Below are 25,702 nucleotides of genomic sequence, written 5' to 3' on the forward strand. Positions count from 1 at the left end.
GCCTAGTTTTGTACTCTTTTAAGTCATATTTTAGTTCGTTCCTCCACTATAGATCTCTAGCAAAGAACAGTAATTCTAATAAAAGAGGAAGCTTTTTTTTTTTGGAGACAGAGTCTCACTCTCTTGCCTGGGGCGAGTGCCGTGGCGTCAGCCTAGCTCACAGCACCCTCAAACTCCTGGGCTCAAGCGATCCTACTGTCTCAGCCTCCCGAGTAGCTGGGACCACAGGCACGCGCCACCATGCCCGGCTAATTTTTTCTACATATATTTTTAGCTGTCCAATTAATTTCTTTCCATTTTTTGGTAGAGACGGGGTCTCACTCTTGCTCAGGCTGGTCTTGAACTCCTGAGCTCAGAACGATCCGCCCGCCTCGGCCTCCCAGAGTGCTAGGATTACAGGCGTGAGCCACCGCGCCCGGCCTAAAGAGGAAGCTTTTTTTTAAAGAATGAAAAATTCAGTATTTTAGGGAACACAAGATCACTTACAATGAAGAATAATCTAATCACTGAAAATAAAAACATAAGTGGCACTTTTAATCATAACAAACTCCCATAGTCTAGCCAAAAGACTTATAAAATAAAAGATTTGCTTAAAATAAGAGGGCCATAGAAAAGAGGATTCTGGCTTTTAAGACTAATGGTTAAAATGGGGAAACAGACACTCTCATACACCAGTAAGATAGTATATTAATGGGGCTTTTTAGGAGGGCAATGTGGCAATAGCTATTAAAACTTAAAATACACATACCCCTTGACCCAGCAATTCCAATTCGAGGAGTCTATTCTAAAGAAATACTCACTCATGTCTGAAAGAATCTTCAATGCGGCATTGCCTGTAATAGTGAAAAATTGGAAACAACCTAAATGTCAATCAATAAGGGAGTGGTTAAATAAACTGAGGTACATCCACACTATGGAATACTGTGTGGCCGTTAATAAACAAAAGGTAAACTACATCTACTGACATAGAAAGAGTTCAGAGACACACTGTTAAGTGAAAAATTCAAAGAAAAAAAGAACATATTTGATCCAATGATGCAATTTATTTTTTAAATGAGTAGGTGAATGTTTATAAATATACACATGAATGCATGGAAAAAAGATTGGAACGATGTACTCCAAACTATTAATAGTAGCTATGAAGAATTTTCATTTTATAATTCTACAGGTTGGGTATTACTTCAATAGTTTACAAAGAGAATATATTCCTATACTGCCTGTAATAAAAAAAAAAGGTTAAGATAAGATTATACAGTGTGAAATTTAATACATGGAAATACCTCCTGAGAAAAGGTATCCCAGATGTAGGAACAAAGATACATTTTTTTTTTTCAGTTGTGTTTGATGACTAAGTTTTAGCCAAAAGCAAAAAGCTATAAATACTTAAGAGATAAATATTTTTAATTAAAAATGAAAACTCAGAGTAGAAGTTTTACCTTGCTTACTTTAGGATTTGTATCCTTCTCCGATTTTTTCATAATTTCTTTTTTGTCAGTCTTTTGCAAAGCTGTTGACTCTTCTTCCGCTTCATCTTCTCCTTCCCCCTTTTTTTTATCAGCTTTCTGATCTCTGATCTCGGCCACTTTTGCTGTGGGTCTAGATATTCTCGGAGACCTCCTTAAAGTACGACCCACATTTGTTTTCTCTTCTTCCTTTTCTGAATTCTCTGGTTTGCTTTCTGGTTCCAGAATTTTGGGGGGAGACTCTGGCTTCTTTTTCCGACTGGATATCCTAATTGTTAATTTGATGCCCTCTTTCTGCCTTTCAGAAGTTATCTCTGTATTTTCTGATGCAGTCGTTTCTTCTTCAGGAATCAACTTATATTTAAATTTGCTTTTTTGCATAGAACCCTTTGTCTCAGAAGGATCCTCTATGCCAGAGGTCTTGGCATTGTCCAGATTATCCATTTCTATCTTCATGGGCTCACAATCCTCTTGTAGAATTTCTGGGTTGACATTTTTCACAGGCTGACCTTCAACAGAACCTACCAGTTCTACCACTTCTTTTTCTGAGGCTACTTTCTCACAGTGGTCAGTCATACTAGATGGTGGAGAAGTTTCAGCTACCTCAGGAGAGCCAGGTTTTTCTGATTCTAGAGTACTCTTTGGAACTTCTTCTGGTATTGGACTCAATCTTTGTATGTCCTTATCAAGAAATGTCTTTTTGGGCTTCTCTAACTTTTCAAGACATTCTAGGATTGGTGGGCGCTTATCCTTCTTACTTTTGGGAGACTTCTCTTCAACTTTCATGGTATAGGACTCAGTGGTAGACAAAGCAGTTTTTAAAGAGACATCCTTTGCCGTTTCAGAAGGCTCAAGAGAGGTTTCCATTTCTGGAGGACCAGGTTCCTCTACCTGCCCTTTTTGACTCTGAGTCTCCAAGATTGATATTGAACTATCTACATCTTTCCCTAAAGGGACAGCTTCTTTCTCAAGCTCACCTATTTTCACACTCATTATGACAGAATTTAAGGACTCTTCTCCATTTCCCTCCATGATGACATTTCTGTCTTTAGAAGGAATATAGCTATTTTCCTTTGTATCATAAAACCTTGTCTCTATTTGTTCTGTCTTAAAATTTGGAGTTACTTTTTCATCACTAACTTCTCCATTTACTAGTTGTTTTCCTTCATGACCCAAAGTAGTGATTGTCGAGATCCTTTTACAAGTCTCTTCCTCTTGTTTTATTTCATCTTTCAAAAACTCTTTTGTTGGAGTAACTGATTTACACAAAGGTCCTTTGACTGGACTGTCAAAATCATCACTCAGTTTAATTTCTCGTTTTTTTAGTGGTATCTTGGCCTGCTGGTCATTTTTAAGTTTCTCAGTTTCTTCAGTAGATTTCTCAGTAATTTCTTGAGAAGATTTAACATTGCCACCAAATTCTAGCCTCTCAGCTTCCTGTGCCACTAGCTTTTCCATTCCACCCTTGGTATCTTTAGGCTCCGTTCTGCATTCCTTCACTTCGATTTTAATGGGTTTCACATTCTCCTTGAAAGAATCACTTTCTTCTTTGATAATCTTTTTTTCCTCACTTTCTGGTAAAGGTTTGTCTAGCTTCACTATGACTGGCAGTTTCACAAGCTCTTTTTCATCTTCTTTTTCTGTTTTCACAGTAGTCTCTTCTAGAACATTGGCTGTAGAATGATTTTCTGAATCTATTGGTTGCTCTTCACCTTTCATCTTTTCATTTTCCTTCTGTTCCTCTAAAAATCAGAAAAACTTTAATTACATGAATAGAAGCTTTCAAGGCTATAAAATATAAAACTTCATATGTATTTCCATTTGAAGTTTCTATCTAAAAAGAGGTAGCTATTGTCATTGAATATTTGGTAATAAAAAATAAAATCTGACAATGAAGAAAATTATAAAACTTCGAAGTATAACTTCTAGTATTAAAAAACTGTTATTTAGCAAGACTTGGGTTTCTCCGTTTTACTCTTAGCTTCAGTGTTCTCAAAGGAATGCAAATATTTATACAGCTCAATTTATTCAAACTCAAGAGATAGCTCGAAAATATGAAATTGATACATATGAAATTATGAAATACTACATAAAACATTTCCAAAAGACCACATTTGTTTTATAAACTAACAACTATTCTCCTTTGCAAGTCATTGAGCACTTGATTTCACTGAGATTAACATGAGCATGGCAGTGGGAAAACAAAAAATAGAAAGAGAAAAAAAGCCTACAATCCTATCAACCAGAGGCAATCATGAGTAATATTTTAGGCTACTTCCTTCTGGTCTTATGTATTTTTCACCAAACTGGGATCATGTTGTCTCAATTTTTTCACTGAAACATTAGCACTTTCTTATGATGTTAAATGCCCTTTATAAAAATTAAATTTAATAATTACATAACATTCCTCAATGTGCTTACATTACAATGTACTTTATCAAATGCCATTACTGAACATTTTATAAGTTAATATTATACAAAGAAACTATTTAATGTGTCCATTCCTCTTTTTATAATATTGGCTATATATCTGCAACTTTTATGGAGTACCTAATATTAGTGCAGATTTAAACATAAGCCATATTCAGTAAATAGCATAATCTGAATGGGATTACAGAGATTGCATTTGTGCTTAGATTCTCTTTTCAAAGTTCATTAACTACTAATTTTACCTACATTTTTCACCCCTTCAACCTTATCCTTGCTACTGAAAAACCTTAATTCTAAGCACAGTTTCACCAGGATATGAATTTTTTTCTAAAATTTTGAACATATTCTTGTCAAGTCTATAAACCAGAGTTTTGACATATTTCATAGGAATATAAATGGGATGGATTGAATGAGGAGATGAAGTGGGGCATGTTTTTTAAAATGAAAATTCGATATTCAGAACCATTCAGAGTCTGAGATTAAAGTAACTCTAATCAGTATTATTCTTTCTTCTTTACATTGTTAGTGCTATAAGGTATGCTGCTAAATATTTAAAGAGATGACAGTGATTATCGAATTTGCATGTCTTCCTTTTCCCACTGATAAACAGGTTTAATAAATTCTCATTTATTTTGAGATTGGTTAGAATATCAGGCAATCTAATTAAATGAACATCCTCGTTAACAGTTAAAATACAGATTACTATCTTTAAAAATAACTTCCACTTAATACTAAGTATTTACTGAACACAAGTTAATATTAAAAATTAGCCAGGGCCGGGCGCGGTGGCTCACACCTGTAATCCTAGCTCTCTGGGAGGCCGAGGCGGGCGGATTGTTTGAGCTCAGGAGTTCGAAACCAGCCTGAGCAAGAGCAAGACCCCGTCTCTACTAAAAATAGAAAGAAATTAATTGGACAACTAAAAATATATAGAAAAAATTAGCCAGGCATGGTGGCACATGCCCATAGTCCCAGCTACTCGGGAGGCTGAGGCAGGAGGATCGCTTGAGCCCAGGAGTGTGAGGTTGCTGTGAGCTAGGCTGACGCCACGGCACTCACTCTAGCCCGGGCAAAAGAGTGAGACTCTGTCTCAAAAAAAAGAAAAAAAATTAGCCAGGTGTAGTGGCGCACGCCTGCAGTCCCAGCTACTCAGGAGGCTGAAGCAGGAAGACTGCTTGAGCCCAGGAGGTTGAGGTTGTAGTGAGCTATGATTTTGCCACTGCACTCCAGCCTGGGTGACAGAGTAAGATCCTGTCTCAAACAAACAAACAAAAAAATGCTGGGTATACAAGTGTTTTACACTATTTTTTATTTGAAATATTTCATTAAAAATTAAGATGGTCAAAAGTCAGAGAAACCTTAATGCTCTCATGTCACCTCCACACTGGCCAGCTTTGTGCAACCATGGGAAAATTTCTTGAATCTTTCTAAGTCTCTTCAGACTCTAAACTCTCTAAAACCAAAATACAAATAGCTACCCCTCAAGGAGGGGCTATGAGGATTTTTTTAAAAAGCGAAGCACTTTTATAAAGGACTTGGGAGCTGTTATTAATTATTTGGCCCTTCTTACCACAAACTTCAGTCACATCAGAAAATACAGGGTTTCCTAAAGCTGTCATCACTTTTTTGTTTTACTCTGTTAACTTTACCTAGAAAGCAATTTCTATTCTTCTTTACCTTTTACTCTTTCTAACTTTCCAACTTTCCCAATTTGTGAAACGATTAACATAGCTATACCTCCTGGGTTGATAATGATTACATATAATAATACATATAAGGCCTTCAGAAGAGTGGTATATGGCAAAGCACTCAATGTTTGGTAATATTATGACATATTATTATTGCCAAGATCTTACATCCTTCAAGCCTAGTTAAAATGTTACTCCATTTTATAGTTTTATCTGATTCTTTCCCTATAAAGAATTAACTGCTCCTTCTCTTGTGTTTGCACACTGTTTTCTACAGACTTTTATAATAGCATTTATTACTCAGAATTAAAATTATTTATTTACAAATCTATCTGTCCTACTAATCTAATGAACTACTCCTCTGGGGCAGAATCACAGATTATTCACCGGCAATAAGACACTCAAACATCTGATGATTAAACTGAATAAACTGAAATGGCAACAAATTCTACCCTAAATGTTGACAAATAACATCAATACCTTTTATTATGTAGTTTTTATTAACAGAAAGTATTACTGTATAGATTGCAAAACAGTATTTAACTTAAATTCTTTGAAGTATATCTCACCAACTTACAAAGTGAGATTTGGGCTAGGACATGACACATTTAACAGATACTAAGGTAAACTGCATTGAAGAAGGATCAATAAATCCTTAAAAGACCATTTAAAATATAAGACAAAACTAAAGATCCCAAAACAAAATTAGCTATGGATGTCAACTAACAATTCAGAGAGGTTGAAATATTCAAACTCTAGTAGTAATCAAAGAAATTAAAACTCAAAAAGCAATGATATTTTCAATCAAACCAATCAGCAAAGTTTTTATTTAGTGATAATGGTCAAAGCTTCTAAATATGGTGAAAAGAATTATGCTCATACACCTGGAGTGTTAGTATAAACTAGGTAGAACCACTCAATAATTGTTCAATAAATATTTATTGAGTGCTTGCTTTACACCTGGAAACTTCTTCTTTAAAGAATTTTTAAAGACACGGAAAAATTCTTAGGGTAGAATGTTATGTGAAAAAGGAGGCAATAAAACTGTATTTTTTGAGTAATTTCAATGTGCACTGAAAGAAATAGCCCATGATCTCATTTATATGTGGAATCATAAAAGAGTTGAACTCATAGAAGCAGAGCGTAGAATAGTGGTTACCAGGGAAGGAGGATATGGGGAGACCAGAGAGATGCTGGTCAAAGGATGCAAAATTTCAGTTAGATAGGAAGAATAATTTCAAGAGATCTACAATACAGCATGGTGACTAGAGTTAATAACAATGTACTGTATACCTGATAATTACTGAGAGTAGATTTTAAGTGTTCTCACCCAAAAAAATAAGTGAGTCAATACATATGTTAATTAGCTTGATTTAGATATTACACGATGTATGTATATACATATATTTCAAAACTTCATGTTGTACACCATCAATATATATAATATTTGTCAATTAAAAAAAGAAATAAATAATTTGAAAAAATTTTAAAATCCCCCAATCTGGAATGAGAACAAGATATAAATATAGGATAAGGATGTCACACATTGGGCTCTCCTGAATGCAGCGAGAACCCTAGAACTGCTACCTATAGAGTTGTCAAATAACAGATACTGGCTTCTATGGAACATGAGGCTTTTAAGACAAAGTGGTTCCTATACCCACTCAAATGTGAATCCCACACACTTGCTCCTAAATGTTACCTGGGAGAAAACAGCTTCTGGATGACCATACAAACTGTAGCAAGGACTACTCCTAAATACTAAAATGTTGCTCCTGCTAGCAAGTTATGATCAGTATCAGCAGATTGATACCAAGTGTGATCTATAGCAGTCTTGTGAATCTGAATATTTAACTGAACCTAAGAAGACCCTGATGGGCACTGGAGATCATGAAATCACACCATACCAGAAAATACTGTATTGTGTAACTCATTCACTAAGCAAAACATTGAATATGGGTCAAGTTTTGAAAGCTTATCTAGTTCACAAGTTTACCGTAACTATGCTGCGTTCTACTTTTAACTTTTTTATAAAAAAAAGTCCCTAGATAATGACACAGTAAAGTGACTCAAGTTCTTTTATCTTTACAAATGTTATCTTTTTCCAAAATGATGTCATCTTGAATTTAAGCTTTAATTGAATATTATGCTCAAAATGACCAAAGGAGGATCACATGTAGGTTACATTTTGTAAGTCTGACCTGTCTACATTTATATTTAAGACCTTTTCCCTAAAAGTACAAAAAGAACATTTCCTAAAGTTGGGCTCATTAAGGAACCATATCCACATTATCTCCAGTCATATTAAAATTCCTCATTAATATTACAAATAAAGAAATCATTATGAATGTCATTAATATCTGTGCTTTCATCAGGTACAACAGAAAATATAAAAAATGTTTTAATATCTTATCTCATTTGTTATAAATTATCTATTCATTACGAGCAAGAGTATTTCCAATTGTACTTACATATGCAAATGCTCATTCCACTTTGATACAAATACTTTTTTGCTGCACTCAAACTCAACATAAAAAAAGGTTTTGATACACATGTAATATTTTTCTCTTAAGAATACATAGCTGTTAAAAAAAAGAAAAAGAAAAAAAGAAAAAAAGGAAAAGCTAGGTTGACTGGGGTTAGTAAAAAAGTAAAAATAAAGAATATATAGCTGTACATCATAGCATTTGAAAACAAATCTCCTTGAAATTTCAATCTTCCCCCTACTCCTTCCAATTTCTTCATCAGGTATTTTTTCCAGTAACTGTCATAGTTCTTACAATGTATAGTTTCATAATACTACATGTTATGGACTGAAATGGGTCCCCTACAAATTTACAAATGGAAGCTCTAATCCCCAATGCGACTGTATTTGGACACAGGGTCTTTGGGGAGATCATTATGGTTTAATGAAGTCATAAGGACAGGGCCCTGAAATGATAGGAATGGTGTTCTCGTAAGATTAGAGAAAGAGACACCAGATTGCTTTCTGCACACACAGAGAAGCGGCCATGTGAGGACACTGCATGAAGGCAGCCATTTGCAAGCCAGGAAGAAAGCCCTCATCAAAAATCAAATCTGCTACTTCTAGGTCCAGAACTATCAGAAAATAAATTTCTATTGTTTAAGCCATCCTGTTTGTGGTATTTTGTTATGACAGCCCGAGCAGACTAATACATGATATTAAGTTATATTATTTTGCATGCTTTATATCAGATATCATGTTAATAGTGGTCAAATGAGGATCATCTGCCAGTTTTTTACCTATCATGACTATACTGATACTCTTCACTTCCACAATTAGCTGCTCCTCTCCGATTTTTTTGACATATGAAGAATTACTGTTTTATCTTTATTTTTCAACACCGACAAAGATATGAATATGTTTTATTTTCATGTTAAACGTACTATAAGTAAACAAAATATAAGTAAGTACAAGGCTAATCACACAAAACTAATCTCAATATTGGGGGACACAAGAAAGGACTATGGTAAACTATAGAGTGTAAATCCCACCCAAGCAGGAGCAACCATTACTCAACTATGCCCCATCCCACTGTTTTTTTTTTTTTTTTGAAACAGGGTCTTACTCTGTCTCCTGGACTGGAGTACAGTGCCGTCATCATAGCTCACTGCAACTTCAAACTCCTGGGCCAGAGTGAATCCTCCTGCCTCAGCCTCCCAAGTAGCTGGGACTTCAGACCTGTGCCGCCACACCCAGCTAATTTTTCTCTTTTTTGTAGAGACGGAGTCTCGCTCTTGCTCAGGCTGGTCTCAAACTCCTGGCTTCAAGTGATCCTCCTGCCTCATCCTTCTGACGTGCTAGGATAACAGGTATGAGCCACCACACCCAGACTATAGCCCATTTTTGACATGTGGAAATGATGATCCATAGTTGTCAACTCTTTTAATTTTCAATTTTAGAAGTTCACAGCAACTTCAAATTTTTAAAAAATTACACATATGAAAACATATGTTCCCACAAAAATTAGTACATGAATGTTCACAGCAGCATTATTCATATAACCAAAAAGTGGAAACAACCAAAATGTCCAGCATGTGATGAATGGATAAACAAAATGTGGTATATCTATACAAAGAAATATTATTTATCCATAAAAGGAATGAAGGACTGATCCATGCTACGACATGGATGAACCTTGAAAACATTATGCTAAGTGAAAGAAACCAGACATAGAAGACCACATATTATATGATTCTATTTATGTGAAATGTCCAAAAGAGGCAAATCCACAGAGACAGAAAGTAGAAGAATGGTTTCTAGGTGCTAGAGGAAGGGAGAAATGGCGAGTGACTACTAACTGGGTACAGAGTTTCTTTGTGGGATGACGGAAATGTTCTGAATTAGGTAGTGCTTATGGTTGACAACACTGTGAATGTGCTAAAACCACTAAACCGTACACTTCAAAGTGGTGAATTTTATCTTTGGATTTTTTAAACAAAGCAGCACTGTACAAATCAAAATAAACAAGTTTTTGTGCCAAAGTAGGTCTGAGAACTGTAAATTTTTTCTATAAGAAATTCTCAAATGACACTCCCTTGTCTGCTTATGTGTGGACAGACGTATATGACTGAAAACATTAATAAAAGGACAGTCTTTTCTCAATTAGTAGAAAAAAAACTAAAGTAAAGGTTAGTTGAGTTTCCCTCAACTTAGTTTTTTCCCAGAAAAGTTTTTTTTAACTTTTTGGTCCCTTCTAAATTAGAATATAGTGTCTAATATATAGAGAAAATATATATACTAAATTTCATAGCATTCTATAAGCACAATAACTTCTAGGTAGTATACGCCTGAATTGACACACTGGATCTTAAATAGCCATAAGAGGGTTTAAATGATACCTAACACTTACTTGAAAAGTTACCATAGTCAAAGAATAACAATTCAAGTATTTGAGAGCTTCAGGCCTGGCCCTAATGTAAGTAGAATAAAAATGGTATAAATAAAGTCCTGGAAGAGCTCAGGAAAGGGATCAAGAAGGTGGATTTCAGATGGCTCTTCAAGTATAACCAGACTTTTCATGGGGGTTGGGGAGACATTTGAGGGAGAGAACACCATAAAGACGCAGAGGAATGCTGAAGACACATGGAGAAAATATAAAAGCATGTAGATAATCTGGAACCAATATTCATGTAAGAATTAGGAGCTAACACTAGAAAGAGAGATAGAGGTCAGATTGTGAGATTCTGAATGCTAGTCAAGGAAATTTAGACTTTTTTAGAAGGCAGTTCTAATTATCTTTGAAACAAAGCCAACTTAATTATGTAGTTGGTGGATATTCTAGGTCACCTGCTGCTATTTTTAAATTTTTTGCCTACTTTTATAGGTAATATATTTCTCCTTGGCACCTATACAAAAATAAACAAAACAATTATGTTACTGAGGTTAGATACAGGCATAGCAATTTAATTAATGATTAAAGAAAAATCTATTTTACCTACAAGAATAAGAGTGGCTGTTTATTCTCTCTCTAGTGCCTATTTATTTTAATTTCTTACTGTATGATTTCCAAATATCCAGCCACACTTAATTTTTAACTTTTGTCACATTTTGCTTTACCACTCTAAATATGTTAGACATTCCCAGGACTGTTTCCAGCTTTCAACCTACTCCTTCCCCATTTCACACTGCCCCCTCCAACCTAGCCCAAGGACAATGTTTGTTTATATCTCAGAATAATAAAAATGACAGACTAGAATCATATTTCTTTGATCTTGCCATGGGGCACACTATAATGACTACATCTGAGAGGACAGGGTAAGAGATAGGGTTCCGGGGGCTGAAATTATATGCAAGTGCAGCATCAAATGTGCACAGGGAGACAGCCCAGGTTTGAATATCGTGTCTGCAACTATCAGGCTGTGTGACCTTGAGAAAGTTACTGAAATCATTCTTTGTCTCACTTGCCTCACCTAGAAAAAAAGGAAATAATAATATAGTACTATCTAACAGGTAATTTTGTGAAGATGGTATGACTTACTATATGTAAAACACTTAGAATAATATTGGCACACGGTAAATGTTACTATTTTATTCACTATAGTGCAAGCTTTACAAAAGCAAAGAATGTAGTCTGCTTTGCTTACTGAACTCCATGACTAAAATCATGCTTAGCACATAGAAGGTATATAATAAATATTAGTTTAATGAATGAACAAACGAATAAGAAACATTTTGTTCTTACAGTGAGAGAAGCAGAAAAGCCCTATTAAACAGGGAAGGAAGAAAAACAGAATTGAATATACTGCTCCTCTTCCTCTACTTTTCCCCACAGATCATTTTCTCTTAGTTGTGTTGAGAGTTATAACATCAGCACTCATTGAGAAATGTTTTCAGAAACAGTTCTATAAAAGCCTTTCATGTATTTGTTTCAGAAGTTAGTTGAATATTGCCCATATAAACCTTGTTACTCAAAGTGTGGTCCTCTGACCAGCAGCATCAGCATCACTTAGGTCCTTGTTAAACTTGCCAGTTAGCAAACAGCCAATATCTACTCCATAACATTTTGTATGTTAAAAAGATCCCAGGTGAACAACAAGTATATTAAAGTATAAGAAGTACTACTATATATCACTTTAGTTGAAGAGCACAGGCTTCAGAAGGATCAGGGTTCAAATTTAGCCTCTGACTCTTTATTATGTAAATGACCTAGGGGCAAGTTTATAAACGTTCCAATTTCCTCATCTGTAAAATTGAAATAATAATAGTAGTTACCTCAAAGAGTTGCTATGAGGGTTAAATGAAAATCCATATGCAGCATTTGGTAGACTGCAAAGAAAACAGGATGTGCCCAATAAATGTTAGGTGCTGTTATTATTGAAATCCCCCATCCACTACTATGAGGTCCCACAAAGAAATTTTAGCATTAAATATTAAGAAGAGCTTTACTTTACTGAAAAAAGTTTGCTTTGTTTTTCTTTCTACTTTAAACTATACCGTAAGTCTCCCTTCAAGATCGGTATCAAATTTAAGGTCTCCGAATAGAAATAATTGCCTATTAAACTTCTATTATCCTGACCTTTGTTTCCAATTCACATTTTCTCTGCTTTTGATTTTAATTGTATATGGGAATAAGCAAATACATGAACTAATGACCAAACTGAATGACCAAATGAATAAATCATATTAAGTCTAAACCCAGAACTCATCCTTAGGTAATACTACTAAAAGTCTGAAAATTCAAGACGGAGTTCAGAATACTTTAAAATTATTACTTTACTGTAGTAGCCTACTAATTTAATTTTAACATATAGAAATTTTCAAATCAGAAATTTGGCTTACAAATAAAGCCACCACAGAGATTTGAAATCATATAAACAATGATAAAAAGAGGACAATAATCAGGATTTTGGCTTTAAGCAATGCTTAATACATAGGAACACTATTATATACTACATGGAAAGGCATAATTCCCTGTTTTCAAGCAATGCTTGCAGATATGGGATGCTTTATGGTTCCCTCAAAGCATCAAATAAAGTAAGAACACATTGTTTTTTAAGTTTCAGTCAAAACAGTTAGAGGCAAACTAAAAGCAAAGGGAGAAAACATGGCAAGGAAAGCAAATTCCTTCTACTGTCATTAAAAGGTTATCAAATATTAACTAAGAAATGTTAGCCAAAATTTCAGGTGGTTTCTTTCCTTCTGGAGAGATTAGGACTTAGTTCTGTCCTAGAAAGTTAGGATTTGATCTGCCAAGTTAAGCGAACTAGAAAATTCAAGTCAGAAATCAAGTTTAATAATTATAATCATCATAGACTAAACAGTTTGCAAAGTGTAACAAAAAACCAAACAACCCAACTAAAAATGGACAAAGGACGTGAATAAACATTTTCCCAAAGAAGATATACAAATGGCTAATAAACCCTGAAAAGATGCTCAAAAATCACTTGTCCTCAGGGACTAAGGACTACAATGAGATACCATTTCACACTCATTAGGATGGCTATTATCAAAAAACCAGAAAATAAGTATTGGTGAGGATGGAAAGAAATTGGAGTCCTTAGGCATTGCTGGTAGGAATACAAAATGATGCAGCTGCTGTGGAAAACAGTATGGCGGTTCCTCAAAAAATTAAACACACAATTACCACATGATGCAGCATTTCCACTTCTGGATATATACCTAAAAGAAGGGAAAGTAGGGACTCAAAGAGATACTTGTCATTTGTACACCCATCTTCAATAGTAGCATTATTTACAATGTCTAAAAGGTGGAGTCAACTCAAGTGTCCACTGATAGATGATTTGATAAACAAAATGTGGCATATACACACAATGGAATATTATTCAGAAATTAAAATTATTAAAAAGGAAGAGAATTCTGACGCATTTTGAAGACATTATGTTAAGTGAAATAAGCCCATCAGAAAAGGACAAATATTATATGATTCCTCTGACATGAGGTTCCTAGAGTAGTCAAATTCATGGAGACAGAAAGTAGAATAGTAGATACCAGAGGTTGAGGAGAGGGGAAAATCAGGAGTTAGTGTTTAACAGGTACAGAGTTTCAGCTGGGGAAGATGAAAAAAGTTGTGGGGATGGATGGTGATGATGGTTGCAGCACAACAATGTGGATGTACTTCATGCCACACAACTGAATGCTTAAACAGGTTAAAATGGTCAATTTTATGTTATGTACACTTTGTCACAATAAAAAAATTTACTAAATGTCTATTAAGTTTTGATAACTTCAACATTTTTGATTAAGATTTTTAAACTGTTCTATGTAAAAGAGCAACATATTTGATGGTTTTCTGCCTCTTTTTTTCTTTAAAAGAAAAATCAACCTCCTTTATAGGAAGGCTCCCAATTATTTCAAATTGAGATAGAAATTCAGAATTACATAGCTGGGAAGAGGAGTGGAAGATGGAGGAGATTACAAAACAAAGCAAAACAAAACACACAAAAAAACCTTGTTTAGGTGTTTCTTCCTCTTTTTTAGTCTCCTCATCCTCTAAGCTGGGACTTTCCCGGGAAGAGTTGTCTTGTTGGCTAGAGTTTTTCAATAGTACAGGATCAATTTGTGCTTTCAGGAGTGCAAGAGTCTCAGCCAACTCGTTTCGATTTCTAAACAAGGGAAAAAATAAGACAGCATAAAAATCTTTCTCCTGTTCTAAAGAATTTTCTGAACAATACCTATTAGAAATTAAAATTTAAAAAAAGAAAAATACATTAAGAACATCAAAAGCACTGATACAGCTAGCCCTAATTTATCTTGAATTTTAAAAGTAAGTATTAAGAAAAATACATATTAAAATATACTATTCTCCAAAGAGGAATCTTAAGATTATTTTCCCTACTGATTAGAATGGCAATGAAGGTCTCATTGGTTGAAAAGAAAAGTAGGAACGAAGCTAAATAAAAATCAAAGTTTTATAACTTTTAAAAGTAGTATGCAACCTCTAAGGAGATGAAATCAAGGTAAAACTTGATTGCAGGACTTTTTTCCATACTTCTTAAGTTATTTGGAAATAACTCTTCTCTACATTCAGGAATAACAGCATTTGATGTTAATATAAAATTATAATCCAGAACATTCTGAATTATTATGGCAAAAAGTCAGTCTGACAACACAGTTCAAACACAAAAGAATATGGGTTGCTGATTTTTTTTTGTGTCAATTATGTAACTACAAGAAGGGAATTGAGCTTGATTCAACAATACCAGAAAATTCCAAATAAATAAGATTCTAATCTATAAATTATTTTTACTAGCAAAAGCAAAAGTATAGCATGGTTAATACTACTTACAAATGAGAAAACTCACTTGTATATTTTCCTTGCTCAGACAAGCAGTGTATAATGGTAAAGATAAAAAGCAAATCCTGGAATAAGAGTTGGGAAACTTAGGTCTAGATCTGCCACTAGGTCAATTAATCAGCACCGTGATGCTCCCATCAGTGTTCTCAAAGCACTGTGAAATAGCTCTAATTCAAAGTGAATACTGTCAAGATGAAATGACTCCTTATTTGTCATGTCACACATGTTCCCTACCCTCTCTCCCTTTTGATCTCCATGCCAGCTAGACTATACTGCTTGAGAATAGGGACTCTACCTTATTAAGTAGGCTCTAAAAACAAATGTTCAATGAATGAATGAAATCCTTCTTTCTAAACTAGATGGCTATGTCCCCGAGACAAGTCATATATCCTCACTAGGCCTCAGCCTTCTTACCCATGAAACAAAAGATGAATTCTCTTGAGTATTATTACATTGGCCTCTATTGAAAGCAGTAACATTGCCACTGTTAGGAATTTTTCATAAACTAAAATGACAACTATTTACTGTGTATGGGATTGGGCATACGTGTTCATACACATGAGCATACACAATAAAATAAACAGTCTAGGCCAGGCACTGTGGCTCACACTTGCAATCCCAGCAATTTAGGAGGCCAAGATGGGAGGATGGCTTCAGGCCAGGGGTTCTAGACCAGCCTGGGAAACACAGCACGACCTCATCTCTACAAAAAATAAGAAGAAATTGGCTGGGCATGGTGGAGCTCACAGGTAGTTCCAGCTACTCAGGAGGCTGAGGCAAGGAGGATCACTTGAGCACAAGAGTGCAAGGTTACAATGAGTTATGATCACACCACTGCACTAGAGCCTGGGTGACAGAGTGAGACCCTGTCTCTTAAAAAAAAAAAAAAAGAAACAACAAAAACAACAACAATAATAACACTGCCTAAAAGATTTTTAAGCTGATTAATGTGTTTAAACATAAGCCTAAAGTAGTAATTAATATATGAAAACAGAAAAGTACCCATCTTTGGGTTTCTCCTATTTTGATTGATTAGATTTAGTGTGCTAGAGAAAACAGTTGTTTTAGAAATCCTAAATTTGAAATAGAGGGAATTTTTATAAATATACATATATTCAAATCACATCCAAATTTCTTAACATTATGTACAGGACATTTCAGAGTAGACTAGGAACTCTAACAATCCACTTGTTTTGCCCTCTCCACCCTCCCTCCCTTGCTTTCTTATTCTCCAAACCACTTCTTCCATCAGGCATATTAAATCAGATATATCCCTCCAAAATACCATGCTTTCTTAGGATGTCAGGTGATTGTGCTTTGTTTTCTCAGTCTCTAATATGTTCCCACGGCTAACTCCAATTACTCTTTCAAAGACAAACATTGAATGAATAAATAAAATCTGATATATCCACATAAGGGAATATTATTAAGCCATAAAAAGGAATGAAGTTATTATTCACGTTACATGGATGAACCTTGTAAGCGTGCTGTCTGAAAGAAGCCACATACAAAAGGCCACATATTGTATCATGCTATGTATACAAAATTTTGAGAACAGGCAAATTATAAAAATAGAAGATAGCTGTCGCCAAGGGATGGGAAAAGGGAGAATGGAGAGTAACTACTAATGAGTACAAGATCTTTTTGGTGAGAAAACTGTCCCAGAGTTAAATAGAATGTAGCTATTAATATGAAGGAGATGAGAAATGATCACATTCTGCCTGGAGAGCTGATTGGATTTGATGATAGAGTGGATGTGGAGTGAAAGAAAAAGGAGAGTCAAGGACGTGCCACATGATTTCGGACCCAAGCCACTGAAAGGATGTGGCTGCTATTAAAGATGAGACAAATGTTTTGGGGTAGAAAGGTTAGAAGCTCAGTTCTGGGCAGATTGGTTACTAGTTTTGACTTAACCAGATTCTAAATGCTTGTATTTTCCTATCTATACCTTAAATTAATCTAGACTGTGATGAAAGGGAGCATATAATCCTAACCATTATATTGTGAAATGTGATTTCTCCCAACCTAAAAGTTGTTCTCAGTTTGGGTTGGTGGCAGGTGCTGAACCTTTCAAAAGCAATTGAACCAAGAGTCCAATTCAATAACAAATAACAAAAAGAAACAGACAAAACAAAAACAAAGTCAAGCATAGGCATCATCTTCTGCCAAGTAGGGGCTACATATCTGGTTCTTCCAGAGCACCCTCGGATGATATCCATCACAGACTGCATGACATTGTTATTTTCTACTGTCTCTTTGTATCCTTCTCCCATGGATCCCACTCCTTAAGACATGGAGACCATGTCTTTACATCTACAGAGCACAGCACAGTGTAAATATAACAAATCTTTTGTAAGTATTTGTAATATATGACTCCAGGACTCAGCAACACTATTCAAACTTTTTGGTATGATTTCCAAATTATTCAGTACGCAAAAAAGAAAATTTTATTGGGGCCAAGAAAACTGAAAATAGGCGTTAATTAATAACATCAATAGCAGTAGAATTAACATTAGAAGTTAAAATTAGTGAATGAGTATTATGTTTCAGGCATTACTCTAAGAGCCTTATATGAATGAACTCATATAATTCCAATATAATCCAATTACATGGGTACTAAATTGCTCCCACTTTATACATAAGGAAATGGAGGGCACACAGAGAGGTATAGTGATTTGCCTAGGGTCACAGTACAATTCAGCAGGACTGAATTCCAGATAGTCTGACTTCAGAGTCCATCTTAATCATTATATTAATACTATATTAGCAGATTATATATATTAAATTTAGAAGTATCTTGACAGAGTTGGTAATTATGGATACACAAAAATTGTACACACTATTTAGAATTCAGCTTCTTGAAAATGATTGTCATTACTAATTTTAAAAATATTTTTATCGAGGTATAACTTAAATATTGTGAAATAATTATATCTTAACCATTAGGTTCGTGAGTTGATAAATGCATCATACACTGTGAAATCCACACCACAATCAAAATAAGGAGTATCATAAACACAAAAAATTCCCTCCTATCTTTTCCTACTCAATCCATCTCCCCCACCAAAAAGAAATCAGAGTTTTGATCACTACAACCATAGATTATTAGTTTTGTTAACTCCAGAATTTACAATAAATGGAATCAAACACTATGTATTGTTTGGCTTCTTTCACACACAAGAATTTTTTATATAAATCCATATAGTTTCATAGGCCATCTCTTTTTATTGCTTAGTAGTAATTCAATGTATGAGTACTGTTAAGAATAGAGATGCTATGAACATTCTCATACAAAGCTTTTTGTAAATGCGTTCTCATTTCTCTATTATAAATACCCAGGAGCAAAACTGATGGGTTATGGGACAACAGTTTGTTAACATTTTAAGAAATTGCCAAACTGTTTCCCAAAGTGATCGTATTATTTTACATTTCCATCAGCAAGATATAAGAGTTCTAGTTAGATTATATCCTCATTAACATTTGGTGGTGTAAGTCATTTTCATTATAGTAATTCTATTCAAGGTAAATTGGTATGTCATTGAGGTTTTAATTGGAAATTCTCTGATGAATAATAATGTTGAACACTTTTTAATGTGAATATTGGCCATATGTATATATTCTTCATGAAGTAACAGCCCAACAGTGTGCACAAAACTTTATCTTCCTTGGTAGACTCGGTATAAAAGCACTTCCTGTAGCTCCTCTCTGATCCTGAAAAAGCACCTGATGAAGTTTGGTCTATCTAAGATCTCTATTTGCTAAAATTCTTTCATCTTTAATAACCAAATATTACTATTTTGTCATATTCACATCTTTATCTTTTTCATTTCTAAAGAAATTCTATTGACATATACCCTAGGGTGAATGATATCACTTACTACATGTTATTGGATCAGATGTAAAAAAATATTTTTTCTGTACTTTCATTGAGGCCGAAATTAGAGATACAATAACAATAACATATACTTTTTTTCTGTGGCAATTCTGTTTTAAACATTAATTGGAACAAGTAGGACCTGGCTAGAGATTACATATTTTTGATATTGAAACCTGTTGTGGTACTTGGTTAAACCATACAAAATCACCATTTTCATAAGTCAGAATGTTCAAATGTTCAGTTTCATATGGTTCAATGAAATTAAACTTTTATTGTTTTGTACATCACATACTAAATCTCGTTTCAACTGAAAATATAATTTTTTTTTTTTGGTGAGACAGGGTCTCACTCTGTTGCCTAGGCTAGAGTGCAGTGGCATCACCATAGCTCAATGCAACCTCCAACTCCCAGGCTCAAGTGACCCTCCTGCTTCCACATCGTGAGTAGCTGGGACTATAGGCATGAACCACCATGCCCAGCTAACTTTTCTATTTTTGTAGAGATGAGGTTTCACTATGTTGCTCAGGCTGGTCTCAAGCGATCCTCCTGTCTTGGCCTCCCCAAGTGTTAAGAGTACAGATGTGAGCTACCACACCTGGCCGTCAAATATAAGTCTTTATATATGAATCAACTAATTCATATTTATTCATGTCACATATATTTATATTATTAATTTTGCAACAAACAGAACTGGAAATTGCTACTTAACAGTAGAAGTTTAAAGACTGTGGTGATGTTATGGTATTAAATTTTCACTAGAAGATCAAATATGTAACATTATCCCTTTTTTGGTAGATTCCATTTTTATAAAAATATTCCATTTGATTTTAAGTTGTAAAGTTCAGTTATATTTCCAGACTTAGCAATCATTAAGAAGGCTGACTTACTGGCTTTAAAAAACAGAATTCTAAAGACTAGATAAATTTTGTTATAATATCATCTTTTAAGAATTAGGTAGAAATGTGTTTCCAATGCCAGCTGATTTCCAAGAAAATTGTGTTAAGGAAAAAGGGGAGGCTTTGCATTCACTAGAAAAAAATAATACTCACTAGGTAAGAAAATACCTAAATGCAACCTATTAAATGAAAAGGTCAAAGTCCTATTTGTTTAATTGCTCTTTCCTTATCACTTGAGCTACTAAAGAAATTTCTTGCTAAAAAGACTAACGCCGGCCCAGCGCAGTGGCTCATGCCTGTAATCCTAGCACTCTGGGAGGCTGAGGCAGGAAGATCACTTGAGGCCACGAATTCGAGACCATCCTGAGCAAGAGTGAGACCCCCACCTCTACAGAAATTTTTTAAAAAATTAGCTAGGCACAGTAGCGCACACGTGTAGTCCCAGTTACTCAGGAGACTGAAGCAGGAGGATCACTTGGGCCCAGGAGTTTGAGGCTGCAGTGAGCTATGATCACATCACTACACTCCAGCCTAAGCAACATAACGAGGCCCTGTCTCTTAAAAAAATAAAAAAAGTATAAGGGAGCATTTGTGTATATTATATGCAAATATCACACCATTTCATATAATGGACTTGACCATCTGTGGATTTTGGTATTCATGAGGGTCCTGTAGCCAATCCCCTGTGGATACCGGGGGATAACTACAATGTGCCTACCAATGGTTAAGTAGATGAACCCAGATCAAATTTAACTGCTAACTCTAAAACCTCACACCATGCATTAGAGTATAAACTACTTAAAACAGTGTACATTACACATTGTTTTAAGCTTGTATGACCAATCAATAATAATCATAATTATTTTGCTGTTAATATTTTCTTCATCTACAAAGTAGGAAAAGAAAATGTTTTAAACAACTATGCAAGGTAGATACGGGAAATAACAGAAATGGTAGTATACCATCATGAACAGAACCCCATTTGGTGTTTATATTCATAGGGAGAAATGGTGAGTAGATTTTGCTTGAGGACTACTTTTTTCACCTGCAGTTAGCAAAATAATTACAAGGAGCATGTAGTGATACATATTTATAAAATGAGCACCCATGAGCTCATTCAATTCAGTTTTTTTTAGGCTAGTCAAGTGAAGCAATGGGAGTGGAGAATTATTATTAGGGAGTAGAAGTCGAGCTTTTCTGACCCAAACGAATATAAATTTCTATGGGTTGTTCCTTCAAAGCATTAATAAATGGTCACTAATGTAAACCTGCTAAAATTAAAAATGGGGCAAAAAACCAGATATGAGCTAATGTAAAGAAGTTTTTCATAAGCCAACAGTTAGACATCCGTGACTTTTCCCTACTTTAGAAGACCCCTGATATTTTCAAAATTAATATATATTTGGGGTATTAATGGGATATTTCTAAATAATAAAACTACAAAGAAAATCAAAGACAAAGATTCTGAATAAAGGTCTCAGTATTACTCACTGATTTTTTAAAAAGTTTTGTTTCATGGTTATGCCTTAAATGTTTCTGTCCAAATATATGAGTCAATACAAATAAGAAATCAAATTTCAAAAAACAGAAACATGACAAAAAAGCAATGTCCCTCAGATTTCCTCAGAAGCCCAATAAATGCATGCATAGCAAAAACGGAAAATATACTGTGTCAAGATAAATTGACCAAGTTAAAATAATCAAAAACAAATTGATAATGACTAATACAACAGGCTAGGCCCTGGAAATTCCCCAACCCCACATACAAAAAACTACCATTCCACATCAGAGATCATATTCTAGTCGAGAAGACATCAGAGTACGAAACACAAAATAATGTGAATAGATTCCAATGAAAGATACCTGACAATGCATTTCCATGAAGAGCCATCCTGATCATCTTGTTCTTCTATGTACATTCTGACATTGTGATCTTGATCCAATTGGTACCAGTACATGAGGCCATCTTTGTCTCGCCCAATTGGCTGGAGACGCATAGTATCAGCATCCTCCTCATTAATAATATTCTTGAATTTGAGATTGTCATCAAACTGACACTCACAGAGGTACTGAAAAATAGTCACAACAAGGCTTAAAATACCTCATATATGTTTCTCCATCACAATAAAAAAGATACACCCATAGAACTGATTCAATGAAAACGACAGAACGCAGTTTATCCATCTTTCACTATCCTCTCCCCCATTTATACAAACTGTTTAGTATAACCAATATAAAAAGATAAATTTTAAGGTAACATTTTGTATTAATATCACACCAATTTATGGGTTTAACACAAGCACTGCAACACAAATCAAATTATATTTCACAAGCAATGAGCATGTTTATACTAAAAACTCCCAAATTGTCTCACAGTATAAAATATTCTATTTTAAAATTTTCATTTATTTTAAAAATTTTAATTAATTTATTTTTAATTGACAAAAAATGGTATATATTGACGGTATCAAGCATGATATTTTCACATGTGTGTACTGTGGAATGCCTAAATCAAGCTAACTAACGTATCTATTACCTAATATATTTAGATTTTTGGTGGGATGAGAACATTTAAAATCTACTCTCTTAACAATTTTCTAGTATATAATACATTGTTATTAACTGTAGCCATCAGATTGTATAATTGATTTCCTGAACCAACTCCTAATTCATTTTTTGTAACTTTGATATCTTTCCAACCTGCCTCTACCTCCCTAACCCCTGGTAACCACCACTCTGTTCTCTGCTTCTATGAGTTTGACCCTTTTAGATTCCACATATAAGTGAGATCATGCGGTACTACTTTCTGTACCTGGCTTATTTCACTTAACATAATGTCATCCTGGTTCAAGCATGTTTGTCACAAAAGAAAGGATTTATTTCTTTTCATTATCAATTCGTATGTTGATGGACACTTGGGTTGATTCCAAAGGTTATTGTGATTAATGCTGCAGTGAACATGGGGGTACAGATCTCTCTTTGATAAACGGATGCCATTTCCTTTGGATATATACCCAGTGGTGGGTTGGCTGAATGATATAGCAGTTCTATTTTTAATTTTTTGAGGAAACTCCATGCTGTTTTCTGTAACGGCTATTCTAATTTACATTCTCACCACCAGTGTACCAGGGTTTCCTCTTCTTCACTTCATTGCCAAACTGGTTATATCTTGTCTTTTGGATAAAAGCCATCCTAATGGGTGTGAGTTGATATCTCATTGTGGTTTTAATTTGCATTTCCTGGATAATTAGTGACGCTGAACATTTTTTCATATATCTGTTACCACTTTCATGTCTTCTGAGAAATGTCTGTTCACATCCTTTGCCCGTTTTTTAATCAGGTTACTTGTTTTCTTGCTGTTGAGTTGTCTGAGTTCTTTACATATATTTTGAATATCAAGCCCTTATCAGATGTATGGTTTGCAAATATTTTCTTCAATTTTGTAGGTTGTCTCTTCGCTCTATTGATTGTTTCCATTGCTGTGCATAAGCTTTTTAGTTTAATGTAATCCCATCTGTCTATTCTTGCTTATGTTGTCTGTGCTTTTGGGGTCATATCCAAAAAGTCTTTGCCCAGACCAATGCCAAGAAGCTTTTCCCCTATGTTTTCTTCCAGCAGTTTTATAATTTCAGGTCTGTGTTTAAAGTTTTTAATCTATTTTGAGTTGATTTTCTAAAACCAGTAAGATATGGGTCTAATTTCATTCTGCATGTGAATATCCACTTTCCCCCATATCATTTATCGAAGAGACTAACCCTTTCCATTGTGTGACCTTGACACCTTTGTTGAGGATCAGTCAACTACAGATGTGTGTCTCTATTCCATTCCATCAGTCTGTATGTCTGTTTTTGTGCCAGTACCATGTTTTTTCTTCTTCATAAGCAATAGTTGGTATAAATACCATGTAGTTTTGATCACTACAACTTTGTAGTAGTTTTGAGATCAGGTAGTATGGGGCCTCCAGCTTTGTTCTCTTGGCTTGATATTGCTTTGGCTATTTGGGGTCTTTTGTGGTTCCACATGACTTTTAGGATTATTTTTATTTATGTGAACAATGTCATTGGAATTTTGATAGAGATGGCATTGAACTTGTACATTGTTTTGGGTAGTACGGACATTTTAACAATATTAATTCTTGAAATCCATGAACACAGCATAGCTTTCCATTTATTTGTCTTTAGTTTCTTTCACTAATATTTTATAGTTTTCTATGTAGAGATCTTTCACCTTTGGTTTAACATATTCCTAAATATTTTATTTTTTTTGACACTACTATAAATGGAGTTGGTTTTTTAATTTCTTTTTCAGATAGTACATTAGTAAATAGAAATGCTACTGATTTTTGTATCTTCCAACTTTACTGAATTCATTTACTCATTTTAACAGTTTATTGGTGGAGTCTTTAGGGTTTTCTATATATAAAATCGTGTTGTCTGCAAACAGTGACAATTTAACTTCTACCTTTCTAATTTGGATGACTTTTATTTCTTTACCTTACCTATCTGGCTACAACATCCAGTACTACCTATGTTAAACAGAAGTGGCAAGAGTGGACAAAGTGGCAAGAGTGGATATCCTTGTCTTGCTCCTGATGTGAGAGGAAAAGCTTTCAGTTTTTCATTGTTGAGTATGATGTAAGCTGTGGGCCTGTCATATATGGCCTTTATTATATATTCCTCAATTATATATTGAGATACATTCCCCACACCTAATTCATTGTGAGTTTTTAATCACGAAAGCAAAGTTTAATTTTCTCAAATGCTTTTCCTGCATCTATTGATATGATCATATGCTTTTCTTTTTTTTGAGACAGATAAGCCTGCATGATAATACAGTCTAAAATCTGAGTTTACTATGACTTTGGTTTTCTTACAAAAGTATCTTAGGGATTTTGCAGACTTTTGTGTAGGCTCTAACAGCAATTAATATCTAAAAGCAAAATAACAGCTACTTTATAGTCACATCTCATCTCCAAAATAGTAATATATACACTATTATATGTTAACAATCATCATAAAATCTTGAGGTCCTTTGAATAAGAAGCCTAGTTGTAAAACACAGTAAATTTTATTGGTGGTAAAACTTCATTACTTTCATCACAAAGAGTGTTTTTCCCCTCCATTAGACCACTCTGCTACTAATAAGTGCCAACAATAGCAAGTCAGCAGGAAAAGAATGGGAAACTCTAACTTGAAAAGAAGCCTACTTTGAGATGACCCATTTTAATCAAGTAGGTTTAGTTATGTGAAGGTTTTATTAGGTACAAAATGCATTCCTCTAGTCATCTGGAAAACAATATCAAATTGCTAATTCAGTAAATCAGTAGAAGACTGACCATAGTTTACAGTACATAGCAATTACTATAAAAGCTGAAAACAATGAATATAACTCATTTGGGGCAACTGTTTATCCATTCTATTACTTTTCCTACAAGAAGAGAGAATTAAGGCTGGGTGTGGTGGCTCACGCCTGTAATCCTAGCATTCTGGGAGGCCGAGGCAGGCAGATTGTGTGAGCTCGGGAGATCGAAACCAACCTGAGCAAGAGCGAGACCCCGTCTCTACTAAAA

At 34.6% G+C, this 25,702-nt stretch overlaps 1 protein-coding gene across 1 annotated transcript in view; it reads right to left on the bottom strand.

Annotated features, from left to right (window-relative positions):
• The window catches only part of RSF1 (remodeling and spacing factor 1), a 59,723-nt gene extending 37,525 nt beyond the window's left edge, over window positions 1-22,198 (bottom strand). Inside the window, exons 1-3 of the mRNA XM_012651021.1 lie at window positions 21,997-22,198; window positions 14,514-14,668; window positions 1,437-3,205 (exon numbers count right to left, since the gene is read on the bottom strand). Coding sequence (XP_012506475.1) covers window positions 1,437-3,205; window positions 14,514-14,668; window positions 21,997-22,130 — 2,058 coding nt within the window. The 5' untranslated portion in view covers window positions 22,131-22,198. The remainder of the gene's footprint in view (window positions 1-1,436; window positions 3,206-14,513; window positions 14,669-21,996) is intronic.
• Between the last annotated feature and the right edge of the window lie 3,504 nt (window positions 22,199-25,702).

The sequence above is a fragment of the Propithecus coquereli genome, unplaced genomic scaffold (assembly GCF_000956105.1).
Source record: "Propithecus coquereli isolate 6110/MARCELLA unplaced genomic scaffold, Pcoq_1.0 Scaffold344, whole genome shotgun sequence".
In the NCBI taxonomy this organism is placed as follows: Eukaryota; Metazoa; Chordata; class Mammalia; order Primates; family Indriidae; genus Propithecus; species Propithecus coquereli.